The sequence below is a fragment of the Manacus vitellinus genome, unplaced genomic scaffold (assembly GCF_001715985.3).
Source record: "Manacus vitellinus isolate BGI_N305 unplaced genomic scaffold, ASM171598v3 scaffold_3_pilon, whole genome shotgun sequence".
Lineage (NCBI taxonomy): Eukaryota > Metazoa > Chordata > Aves > Passeriformes > Pipridae > Manacus > Manacus vitellinus.
Window position 1 is genome coordinate 5,202,184 of NW_021940535.1, and position 13,980 is coordinate 5,216,163.

The 13,980-nt window shown below is 34.3% G+C and overlaps 1 protein-coding gene across 1 annotated transcript in view; it reads left to right on the plus strand.

Moving 5' to 3' along the window:
* Nucleotides 1-13,980, plus strand: part of CNTNAP2 (contactin associated protein like 2) — a 1,004,683-nt gene that overhangs the window by 472,981 nt on the left and 517,722 nt on the right. The window contains exons 5-7 of the mRNA XM_018075661.2: nucleotides 5,109-5,312; nucleotides 7,605-7,789; nucleotides 10,250-10,393. Of these exons, the coding sequence (XP_017931150.2) occupies nucleotides 5,109-5,312; nucleotides 7,605-7,789; nucleotides 10,250-10,393 (533 nt within the window). The remainder of the gene's footprint in view (nucleotides 1-5,108; nucleotides 5,313-7,604; nucleotides 7,790-10,249; nucleotides 10,394-13,980) is intronic.

Sequence of the window (13,980 nt, forward strand, 5' to 3'; positions counted from 1 at the left end):
AAAAATAGACTTTGACAAAACACGCTTCGCTACTTTGCTACTGCATTGCTACATATACATTGTACCGAACATAAAGAAAAGCAAGGAATGAGTTCCACACCTCCTAGTAAAGGTATTTTTTTCTCTTTCAAGCATTGACATCACCTGACAGATAATGACAGGATTCAGATAATGACAGGATTCAGATTCAGTGCGGTGGAAGCTAAGCAGGCAAAGAAACTTAAGATTCATTTTCCTTCACCATATCCCTCTAGAATATGAAGTATTATACGTTATTGTATATGCAAGATACATTTATATCTGCATTAGGCTGAGGATTTTTCACCTTTGTGGCAGATGCATTGCCTTTTGAAAAAGAGAGTAAAGGCAATGTCAGTTTTGCTGTAGCAAACTTCAATCCACTGAGTTGCCCATGCCCTTACAGCTGGGCTGTAGCGCCTGAAGGCAGTGTTCAGACATGGTACCTTTGGCTCTCTGCCTCATTGTAAGAAAACATAAAAGGGGAGACAATCTTTTGACTGCTGTGCTGGGCCATGGCTTCCTCGGGTTTTTTTGGTGCAATGAAATGTATCAGTGCATCTCTAACATGAACTCGGCTAACTTGAGGCTCCACTGAGGCTTAAGCTGCAAAGACTCCAGTGGCAAATTCAACATGCTATCATGTTGACAGTATACTGGAAAACTGATTGGAGTTTTCTGAAGTAATATCTGTATATATATCATTTTTTCTTGTGTAATTACAAAATAAGCTTTGGGTTTGGTATGATTTTGAGCCTTATCCTTTGCTTTGTTAGAAGAAAACATATTTTTTTGCTGTTAAAATATGTAAGTAATATATTGTTTATGTGCTTATATTTCTCAAAATGATATTTTAGTACCTGTGACTAATAGCTACAACAAGTAAAACTACAGATGTGTAAAACTTTGGCCCAGCCAGAGATGCTTTGATACGTCCCTGATATTTTCAGATGGTAGACGCACAGACGGTTAATGCCATCTATTAGTATACTACTAGTACATCAGATGAAAGGTTCACATTTTGGACTAAGAAAAGTCCATCTTTTCCCTAGAACTCGTTTGATCTAAACAGAAGCTTTAAGCAGATGCAATAATGGAGGAGAGAGAACGGAGTGAGAATTTCACCAAAGGTCGCTGTGTGTCAGTAGTACAGAAGTTTTGTATCTTGAATCCCACTGAAATATTCTGTACAGGCTTTGAAGAATCAATCATTTAGAGATCAGTAGCAGTTTAAAATATATGTACATGTTAAATTTGCAATTTAAGTGGAGAAACATATTGCCATGGTTTTTGTTCACTGTATGGTAAACCTTTTTCTGGACAGCACTTTACTGTTCTGCTTTGTTCTGATCACTGTTATTTTACTGTGTCAGGTAGCAGGGATTTTTAGAAACTCCAGGCAGCACCTTGATCAAAGTAGCTAACTAGCTGTGAGGAAGTCTCAGTACTGAGTCATTGTGAATGAACACTTCTCTATTCACATGCTGACATTGAGGACTGTTATGGGAGGAAATAGAGAAGTTCTGGAGCTTGAGTCTGATTTGAGGGGTTTTATTTATAATTATTCAATAAATTATTTTGAAGCATCAAATAGAACATCTTCAAACAGATTTGATGCCCTTCTCAAATTTTACCAAATCCTGCATGTAGCCAAAAGTACAGGAAAAAAGGCAGTATGAAGTATGAAGTATACAGTATGAAAACCTGGGACCGGTGATTTATTTTTCTTTGAGATTTGGGAATGGGGTCACATTTGTCATCCAGATCCATCCCAATCTTTGCAAGGCTTTCTGACTTGATTATTTTTTAGAGGAAAATTGATGATACCATTAACTAATGAAATGTTTTTAATGTGGCATCTCAGACATATAGTGGGGTAAGACCTAACATATCTCCCTAGCCAATTGAAAGTGGTGTTATATTTTTACTGTGTCAGCAGTGTTTTCTAATCCACCCATATAATAGCAAACCTAGCAGGGCAGAAAACAAATTGAAAGTAATCAGATCCGTACTTCCTATTTACATATAATTAAAACCCAAATTCTCAGTTTTTCTTCCCCCATCTTTCTGTATTTTCTTCTTTTTCTTTCTCTTTTTTTCACTTTATCTTTTCTTAAAAATGACTTCTCCATTGCAGCAGTATCATCTGAGAACAGTCATATGTCACTGAATGCAGGTAAATGTATTTGTGATGGCTTTGGTCTCTTTCCTACATATGCTGATGGATGAGTGGCTAAGGATGAGAAAAAATATACATTCACACTGCAGTGATAGGAATTATATGATTTACTGTCTGAGTACCATTCTGCACCATGGTAATTATCATGATATTAAATAGCTGAGTGTCATCATAGAAGGAACACAAGTCATTAACACAGTCTACATATGATAACTCTTAAACATAATTGCTATGTAATATTTCGGTGATTGAATTAGCATGCAGACATGTTTGCATGCTGCCAGCAAAGCTATGCAAAAAAAAAAAAAAAAAAAAAAAAAAAAAAGAAGCTGCTTAATCAGAGATTACTACTGTTTCTGCCTTTAATTGAATGCTTTTCAAAACATGGTGATTCAGGGACAGTTTTGGAAAAATGTGCCACTTGTACTCGGCCTTGTTAAGGTGTGTAATTTTCTTCGATGAATGACGGGAAGAACACATATGTATAACGGCATCTATGGCATAGGTACAAAAGTGATACTTGCCTTTTCATGGGCATCGTGTTGTGAATCCACAAACCCACAGGAGTCAGGTTAATGTCCTGATCAGCTCTTGATCAGGTGCCTGACTGTTAAGGTAACTTTTGCAGATGTTACAAGATAGTACTAACTGGCCTTAGGGGAAAGATGATATACCCCCTATAACCATCAGAAAGTAAATGTAACAAATTTCAATATTAGACAAACTCTGACAATGTAAGAGAAATCACGTTTTTATGATGTATATTTGGTATGAAGATTGCTTAAGCTGTAATGTCCATCAATTTTCTTTCATTTGGAACATTTTTGCAAGGCAGTAGTATGTAGATTCAAAAGAATATGATCTCTATAGCAAATTTGCTTTTCATAAAAATATGATTTTTGTGATAAAAGAGTGATTTTATTTGTAACTATTTTTTCTATAGACAGATTTCATTATTTTCTAAAAGTTGTTCTCCAAAAACTACATACAAAAATCTCAAGAATTAATGTCTTGCATCTCTTGACGGCTTGTAAGACAAACAAAACCAACAGGTTGATGTAATCTTTGTTACAATATTTTTCTAACCATTTTCTTTATTTCTTCAAAAAAGTAATAATTCCAGAAGTAATGGATTACCTGATTCATGAGCAAATACAATATAACTGCACCTCTGAAGTCCTGTAATGTTGCTTCTGAATGCATCTGCATCTATGCCTGAAAAAATGTCCCGATAACTTTTAAATGGATTTATTGCACTACAAATTCAACATATTAATTTAATTTTGAGCTGATTCACATTACTGGAATTTATCATTCAGAATAACCAGATCAGACTGAGAGTTTTAGTTGCACTTAGAGCTTAATACATATTTATTATGGAAATGTGTATTGTAAGATATAATTTATAAAGAAAAATGATATTTCTAATATATATGACTGCATTCTGACAAAAATTATATATATATATTAAATATTAATAATTATGGGATATTTCAGTCAGTTTGTAATGCTCATGGTTTTTGTTCTGAATAAAATTTCACCATTTAGTTGCCATAAACAGTAAGGGGATCAAAATATATTATTTCATCAGAAGTCTTTGCAGATTTAGGGATATTTGGCCATATAAATTCAAATTGAAATACATGCAGTTAGGCATAGTATACAGAGTGTTTAAATGGAGTTTTAAAAGATACTGCTGTGTTAAGTAAACAACAAAAATGTATTTGTATCTGTGTTTTTGAAAGAAGCTGAAAGATTTAAGTTATGAATTTCACAAAGTTGCAAGCAGTCACTGAAGAGTAGCCCACAGAAGTAGGCAAAAATCAGATGTGGTTGAATTTTTGTTAATTCTTTTTAAGAATTTTACTTAATGACTATTGTTGTTAGTTACTAACAATAAAGGTTGTTAGTTGTGAACAGTGAGGATAAAATACTCATACAAATAGTAACTAAGACAATGGTGATTGATTATTACTTAGCAGTTTACAAAGCAGTTATTACTAAGTTGTTATTATTAAGTTCTTATTAAGTTATTATTACTTAAGCATTTCTTAAATCTGTATAAATTTTTAGAGATAAGTATCTCTTTGAAATCTTTTACCAAGTTCATCTTAAATTACGAGATTCAATGCTCAGCAGAAGTACGTCTGTTGAACGGAGTCAAGTTCTGCAGCTATTTTTACTGTTGGATTCAGCATCCAGAAAAACCTGGAAAATAGGTGTTCATTCTTTAAAGTAGAGCTTAAGTCATGAAAATAAGACAACATGAAATTTTGTAGTGTCATTATACAATGTTTATATCAATATTGGATTGACCTTAAATGATTGCATCCCTCAACTTTTTTTCACATATTTTGAATAAAACCAAACCTAGAACAAAATTTAGCTCAAAGGACAGATTTTTTTTTTTCTTCTCAAAATTACTTATGACTCAACCTATCCGCAACTTCCTGAGTTAGCCAAGGCTTATGTCTATGTTTTACACACATTCTAAAATTGCCAGGCAATTTCTTTGCGTTCATGTTTTACTGTTCGCAGTCCTTACAAATACCCATACTGAACTTGAAAGAGGTATCAAATGAATTATTAATGACCACTCCGAAATTTGTCTTTCATTTTCAACTATAATTAGGAAAACGTACATGGCAGCAAAAATATTTGAGTACAGTTGTAGTATTTGTTCTCCCAAATCTGCCTTTTTTTTACATTCTGTGGATTAAATTTATATTCTTCCAGGTTCCTAGTTTTTGTAGTATTAAATTATGGTTGAGAAAATGTATTTACAATGCATATCACACTTGCACATTTTTTATTCTCTTCAGGTGCAATCTGCATATGTCATGTCTGTTTTTCCAGTGGCCTCAGGAATATATAATCACTCATCGGCAATGTTATTTGCTTTTTCCTTTAGGGGCTGATGTTATCAATTTTGATGGCCATGTAGTGTTACCATACAGATTCAGGAACAAGAAAATGAAAACACTGAAAGATGTCATCTCTCTGAAATTTAAGACCTCTGAAAGCGAAGGTGTAATCTTCCATGGAGAAGGACAGCAAGGAGACTATATCACCTTGGAACTGAAGAAAGCCAAACTTGTTCTAAATTTAAATTTAGGTATGGTTTGATTGTTTAGTTTTGTGGTAGTTTTTAACTCTTCCACAAAAATTTTAGGTCAAATATTTCATCTTCTTTCTCACAGTAATATGATAAGCCACATCATTTAATAAAATAATTTGGTGAAAATATTGTTAATTCTCTTTCTATATGTTGAGGGTTTTTTCTCTCCTTTTTTATTTTGTGTGACATACTCTGAAAATGAGATCATATAGAAAAGCAGGTTCAGCAATATATTGCCTTTACACAAACAACAACAAAAAAAAGCTTGCTAGAATTATATTTGGCCTCAGCTGTGGCTTTGTGTGAGAGGACACTGTCATCACTTCTAGAAGAATAAAGGTCACCTTTAGGAACCTCATAGAAAAAAAAAGTACCAATCTAGGAAGCTACAGGCCACATGATGTTCAGCAACCTTTCTAGAGTGTGCGAAGTAGGAATAAGAAAGGAAAAGAGAAAGATTACTTTATCAGGCAATCTTATGATGAAATCTTGTATATGTTACTTTAATTCCAGCATCCTTTTTCCCTCCCAGCTAAAGACTACAGTCTCATGAGTCACTGGATTTATAAAGTACATTTATTATGAAAAAAATACACATTTATCTGGTTTCAGGTATTTTTTCCCTTAAAAAAAAGAACCCTAGAAAAAAATTTCATGCAACTTTCCTTAGTTCTCTTGCAGACATGTGAAGAGGAAATTGTTCCATTCATTATTTACATTGAATAGTACTTATTTCCACTAGCACTTTCTCCTACTCTCCTTATAACAATCAATATGAACAGATGAGGAGGAGGAAAGCACATATTCTTATAGTAGTTATGTATTCTTAACAATTTTAATTGCAGTAGTAACCCATTCATTTCAAGTTCCTCTGTATTCTTTAGTTCAGTCTGTCTTTATAAGCTATGATAACTTCTATATATGTGCTTCGTGAGGATGTTCTTAAATCACTAGGCTGATAAATAGGACTAGACCAATAAATGGGACTAGGCCCTGTGACACACCCTCACTCAATAAACAGAAGAAATACTTCATAGTATTATTCTTCCTCTGCCTGAGAGTATTGTCTTTGCACCAGAGACAGTAAAAAAGGATGTTCATCTTGGCTGGTGAGATCCAGTGACTTAGTTTCAAAAATCAGGGCGCAGGGGAAGGATGAGGAGACAGAGGTGGATTTAGGTTTCGCTTTGCACTGGATTTGACTTTGCATTGAAGAAACTGAGGCTCAACAACATGCATGAAATTTTATTTTATCTTTTAACCAACAGGATCAGTGGCCTTCAGCATAAAGGCCATATGGTCATTTGTAGGCAAGTAATGTCTTAAGCCATGGCAGTGTGATTTGCCAGAACGTTTATCAACATGCACAAACCTTAATGTCTGAGTTGCAAGTATACTTGGTGGTAAGAAATTCACAGTCTCAGAAATGCTTTAGGTCCTCATGCATTCAGAACATGGAAGATTGCACTGAGTTATTGGGTAGTGCAGCAATTTTTTAGACTTACTGCTGAATTAGTCATTTGCTGCTTCAGTTGAGATCCATGCTATCAACCTTTGCTGGCTTAGCTGTGTCAGTCAGATGGCAACGAGATGTGATCTCTGACTAGCACAGCTGCACTGGCAACCCCCCCTGGAAAGCAAAACTGTACTCTTGCTGGTAGTTTGACTTCCAGAATAGGGAGATTGCTGCAGGAGGAGAGATTGAAATAAGCTGTATTAGCAGAAGATGTTTTTTGCAGCTGTTAGCTCAGTCTGCATTGAGCCTTTTCCTGTCTGCTTGCTGGTATACTGTACTGGCAGAGGCCACAAAGCATAGAACTCAGAGTGAAAAGGCTTGTTGTTGCCAAAGACTTATCAGACTCCATGTCCTCCTCAATAGTCATAAATCAGTACAGTTCCAATGCAGCTCAGGACATGGCCCAGAGGTAACAGCTTTTCATTTCTGTAGTGTAGGATTTAAAACACAGGAACCCCATAGTTGAAAACAACTTTACAGCTAGAAGTTGATATTGCTTCTCTGATTTGCCTCCAAATAACTACTATTATAAATTCATATATATTTATACAACGCAATGATCAGATACTTGCTGTATTTGGTCTGGTTATTTGTATTTATGGCAGCAACTCACCACTGGGCAGAACTCAACTTCATAGCAAAGTGACTTTCTCCAGTTTATTGTATATCTGTATATCCAGTTTATTGTATATCATGTGAAATATTGACAGAGCAAGGGGAAAATGTTTGTCTAACTGGTATGAGGTGAGAATTGCTATTGTTTCTGTTCTCAGGCAGCAACCAGCTTGGGTCCATTTATGGTCACACATCTGTGATGACAGGCAGCCTCTTGGATGATCACCACTGGCACTCCATCGTCATAGAGCGCCACGGGAGAAACATCAATCTCACCCTGGACAGACACATGCAGCACTTCAGAACCAATGGAGAATTTGATTACCTGGACCTGGATTATGAGGTAGATAGTGAAACTTCTTTATTTTCATTCAAATTGGTTTTATAAACATAAGTCCAATAAGAAAAAAAAACTAACACAATTTAAGATGTTTTGGTACTTTTTTTGTACCTCTGTTTTAAGTATTTCTTCCCTTACATTTCCTGAAATTTTCTTTCCAATGGTGTTCTCTTCTAAGTGTAAATTATGTTTCTGTTCATTAGCCTACCAAATCCCATCTGGAGTAACAGTAATCCTAGGCCTTTTTTTTTAAAGTGTGAGATCTGTGCTATTCAACAAGCTAAGCATATATGACTTTTAAAATCTCTGAAAGCAGCTGCTCTAACAAGAAAGTAGATTTTTAAAAAGTATGGTACAATCTGTTATTGCACTCAGGTGATAATTTTGCACTTGAATCTGAAAGCATTATTCTGTGGTGACAATATTTACTTTAAGTAAATGAAGCAGATTAGAACTTTTTACTAATATGGATCTTGATCTGTCTTATCTTAGGTAGACGCTTCCTTGTATTTCCATGAATATGGCATCAGTAACTTCTTTTTATAAAGAAGTAATAAAGAGCTAGGAAAGTTGTAAGAAAACTTATTTAATCATCCAGGTTAAAGCACACAACTCTGGGTAATAATTAAATGTGGATTTGTTGTTTGATTACACTCTGGCTTCTACAATTATGAACTTGTTCAGTTGCTCAAAATTGTTACATGAAGTTCAGCATGTTGGTTATTGCAAACTTTGTATAATATTAACTTGCACTCTTTGCTTTCTAATGATAATTAATGTGGTTGGCCTAGCCAAATATGTAATTTCTACTCTTACAACTTATTAAGCAGTGAGAAGGAATCAAAATGATGTAACAGAAAAAAGTTTGATTTAACTTCTGTACTGAAATTTTTACAGACAATCTTTTGATCAAGAACATATGAATGTTTGAGAAAGTTACTTATGATTGTGCTACTGATTCAAATATTTACTTATATTCCAACAAATCTTTACAGATACATTCTTTTCTAGCAGTTATAATGAGAAAATAATGAGCAAATGTGCTTGTACCTCTATTACTTACTGAGCACTGGAGATTTGAATTGAGCTACTGAAAACTCACATAAATAGACATTCAAGTGAGTGAGCTACAGAAAATGTTAGGCTGAATGCAATATACCAGATTTGGGCAATTTTTTGCATATATATGTGTGTGTATATATACAGATATATGCACACACATATATATACACATATACATGGAGCATGTTTACATAACAAATATATTCCATACAATAAATTTATCCATAGTAACAGTAGAATTCAGTTAAGTCACCTTCCCATACTCTCTGACCTTGAGAGACCTCACTGGCAGTTCTCAAAGGTACATTTCATTCTCTGTATACATGGATCCCCTTGTGTTAAAGGAATTTATTTGAGTGTGTGCGTATATGTTTCTGTGGTTCATATAAACTCAAGAGCCTTAACCTCTTCTCCTTTCTTTCTTCTCAATTATCTCACTGGTTTTGGAGTCAGTCATCAGAATAAATTTATGTGTGTTGCCTTTGTGATTAACAGTGGATTAACCTGAAAGAATCAAAACAACTTCTCACAGACAAAATAGTTTCTAGGTTAATCTCTTTCAGAAAAGTTGACACAAAAGAGGAATAAACATTAGTTCTGATTGCATTTTCAAAGTCAAAAAAATAATCCTGTAAGTTGCTCTTAACTCACTGTCATGGTATGTGTTTTTTGCTATTTTTCTTCTTTTCTATAAAATTCTTTCTCTTCTATTTTGTCTCATCCAAGTCTTTGAGTGGTTGTCTTCATCTTTATGTAGCTGATTTGGCCTGCTAAATCATGTGGTAACTCCTCATTGACTATAACTGCATCATAAAAGCATGTTCTCCATAGTAGAAGATCCTTCTGTCTAACAGAGGATAACATCTTTATGTGATTCTGTAAATTCTTCTAGATGAAGCAGATATATAAGAATTAAGGGAAAATAATGTACTGTATTGGAGCCCACCATTGCTGTGCTGTAGTCTGAGCTCTGGCACATGGTTAGAGCTAAATTAATCATTTGAATCAGATTATCTGGCTAATTTCATGTCTACTTTTGTTTAGAAAAAATACTGGGATGGACATTTATGCCAATTTCTTTGTTTGAAATGTATATTGTCTGGTAGCAATCAGAAGAGTAGTTCATATATGAACAACCGTGATGTATGTCTGTTCACAATTTGGACAATTGTAATAATACTTGGGATTTCCTACCATAAATATTTGCAATCACAAATTCATTACAGATATTTTTAGGCTTTTGCAGTGCTTATCTAATACACCCTTTTTCTTCTAACAGTGTAACCAGCTCTCTCATTTTCCACGTTTGAGTATGCAAAGAAAACAAATGCATCTACAGTAAATGGATTGAAAAGTCTTTGCCTTCTAGTAACTATATGCCATTTTCTATTTCATTCATAGATAACCTTTGGAGGCATGCCTTTTTCTGGGAAGCCAAGTTCTAACAGCAGAAAAAATTTCAAAGGCTGCATGGAGAGCATCAACTACAATGGCAATAATATCACTGACCTTGCCAAGAGGAAGAAATTGGAACCCTCGAATGTGGTAAGAGCATAATTTAATGGTCATCTGCACCTCTGCTTCTCCTTCTAAAGAATAGTAGAAGGTTTATGAGTGTGTGTAGCTGATATCCTTGTGGTATACTTGTGGTATACTGGAATAATATAGAACACAAAACAAATTTTACCACAAACCCAAAGATCTTATTGTATGTACATTTGTGAATTATTGTTGTTGTTATTATTATTATCATCCTCATCATTATCACATCTGAGCATTTTACTTCTGGGGTCTTGTTTCATATTTCCAAAATTAGCATCAGATAACTACTTTTTAAAAGAATATCAACTGAACCAGTAAGTACTTCTTTCTTTTCCTCTCAAATTATAGTAGTCCAAAACCAGTGCAGACAAGATCTATTATTAAATTCATTGCAGCTTTCTTGTGGCTTTTAATCCTGGTATATTCCATTCCTTCTGAGTTAGCTGGATTACTGGAGTGCAAAGTCTTTGTAAGGGAATGCTTCTACAGGCTTTTCTGGTAGGTCTGAAAAGCCTCAGGGTATTAGACTTGAAAATCATTGTTTTACTTATTAACATTGCAGAACTTATTATTAGCATTTTATTCTATTTTTGATCTTGCTTAAGTGTTCATAGTTGCTTTCATGTTCAGACTTCTGGCTTTACGGGCAGGGTGATTAAGAAAGAATGTACTTTAATTATTGTGGTTTTAAGGCTTTAAAACTCTGTTCCTGAAACTGCTTGCTGGCATATAAGGCAATATGGGTAAGAAATAAATGTATTATTGCCATGAGTTTGAGATGGTTTGAATAACTTTTCAAGGCTTTCTTCAGTACAACCTTACAGCCTTCACTAAGTCCTGCTAAAAATATGCAGGTTTCCACTACTGTTTTTCTCTTAATGTAATAAATAGTTATACAAACACAGCGATGATGTCATGTAAAGGATTGACTAACATTTAATTGCTCCTTGGATAGTAAAACTGAAGTTCCATCTGATTCTATAAACGCTAGGGCTAAATGGTCCAGAATAATCTTGAATGTGTGTTGTTTGCCAATACAAACTCAGTAATAGAGCCTGATATCTAGAACAGTTTCTGTATATGAATTTCTTCAGTGTTGTCAAAGGCAAAGAGCATGATATTTATGCCATGCAGTAAGACTCCAGTTTTAGAATTTTTTTGACCCATTCTCATGAACTCCTGTATCTCTGATGACTTTTTTGGATTTTTTTTCTTCAAAATTGCCTGTGCTTTACTTCCTGCAGGGTATTTTCAGCTGTATTGTAACCATGATTTCAAAGATTGATGCCTGATTTAGGAAAAGATCTTTGTATACAGTCTTTGCATTTTGCACGGTCGAACCCATTACAAGGTAGCGGGACATAATCTTTCTGAGCAGAAGTGCTACTTAAGAGGTTTCTGTATTGCAAATCCTATCCTTTAAAATCCTAGCCACAACTAGCAGACCTGTAAAGTCTCTGAAAAATCATCATTCTTGTTTTTATTTGTTTCTTTGCTTTTAAAATTCCGTTGCCCGTAATATGAAAGTAAAATCCTCAAAAAAACCCTTGACAATATTAGTGCTACATCAAGAGGTTATGGAATGATAGTTTAATTTGATGATTCTGTTGATTTCCAATTCTGAGAATGGCTATAAAAATAGAAGTGACCTTTGTTTTCAGTAGAATTACATTAATTGCTTCAGCCCTTCAAAAGTAAAATCAATTTTACTCTAAATCAAGATGAATTTTTATGATTTTTACAAAACCTTTTTCCCTCCTAGTTTTTAGCCTGATTTAGCATGCAAAAAAAGACTTGTTTGAAACTGCTGTTGTTGCTAAGCATTATTATGATAGTGGTACTTAAGCAATCCAACAGGGATCAAAGCTGCATTGTAGGAGATATACAAACTCATAACAGTAGTCACACCCTGTCCCAAAGAGGGCCAAGACATAAAAAAGTGTAATGAGGGTGAACACAAACAAAGTAAGCTGTGTGGTGATGAGAATATCATAAGGGAGGGAAAAATTCAGAGGAAAGAAGGATTTTAAAGACGTGTGAGACAGAAGAAAATAATATTCTTAGATGAAGATATTTGAATTTCAGAAGTCACACAGTGAACTAGACTTGACAAGTTAATTTTACAAAATGAGGAGGCCCAGAAAATCAGAGATGATGATCATTTGTCTCTGAAAAAAAATTAAATTAAATAATTATGTCTCATATACATGTGTATTACGAGTAAAGAAACACCTCCATGCATCTTTTAAATTTATTGAAGAGTAAGAGTGAAAAGACAAATTAAAAGTATTTTAAATCTAAAATGCAGTCAAACACTGACTTCAGTAATATATTTGTTTTAGATTTAGAGGGTAATAATAAGGGGTAAAAAGTTTGTGAGTCTTTTGTTATGTTTAAAATGGCAACAGCTCTTAAGGAAGACCAAGACAAAGGGATGGTCTTGAGCAGTTATTGTTCTTCTTGGTGGAGCCTGATTTGTTCTCACCAATGAGTCAGAAGAGAGTAACGGAGAAAAGGCCAGCTGAGACAGAGAATATCAGGTATCTGCTTTTCTCCTGAATCAAGTTGTAAACAAGAGTTGGCAGTGGCTGACTACGCAGTAGATGCTAACGTCTGTATGCAACTCGACTCAGGACTAAAACAGAAACAGGGAACATGCTAGTAAACTATCTTCCAGTCCATCTTTTCCATGTTTTTTAGTAAAATATAACAAGCTTTCTAGGACTTTCATTACCTTGCATAAATGAATAATATTGACCCTTGTACCAATACTGAGAAAAGACTAGGATATGCGGTTAACAATAAGTAGTACGGAGAAATTTGAGTGTAGGAATTTAGTCATTTTATCAGATTTTCCTACCTAGAGGTATATTAAGGGCAAACAATGTGAGTGCTAATTGTATTTAGTTTCCACAGAACAGTCTCTCCAGTTTTAAAGTCTGTAACTGAAAAATGCAGAGGGGAATCATATTTGTTATGCTCCATCCTTATATTCAGTAGGTCTATGCTTCACCCAATTCTGCCTCTCCTATGCCATGTACTATTGAGTGGAATAATATGCAAATTTAAGCTGAGTGTTTTATTTAAATTATTTATATTAACCAAACATCGTGTTAAGTTCAAAAATATGTAATAAGCTATTTTAAGAAAAATGCAGAAATAACACAAAAAACATTAGCATACAGCACATTGTCTGTACTTTATGAACCATCCTGATTTAGCAGGCAGCATAGTCTTAATAAACTCATTGCTTCTCTTTTGGGAACTGCCTATTTGGCCAGTAGGTTTATTAATTGGGAAAAGTTTTAAGACCCAGTAGTATTTACACAAGGGATAATATTTGAATTTGGATAAGCAAAATTGATTTATAAGAAGTAAACACGAATCTAATTTGCCGTACAGATTAAAGATTATGATACAAGGCTCAAACTACACAAAATCAGTTATTTTTACCTTTTCCCTATCAATGTATTTTGATAAGTTCTCTGATAAGACCAACAGTTTCAATATTAATGCACAGTATATATTTGACTTCCAGATGTCATTGTCCAGAGAACTATTCAGCGAGTCACTCTGAATCTACAGAAGAG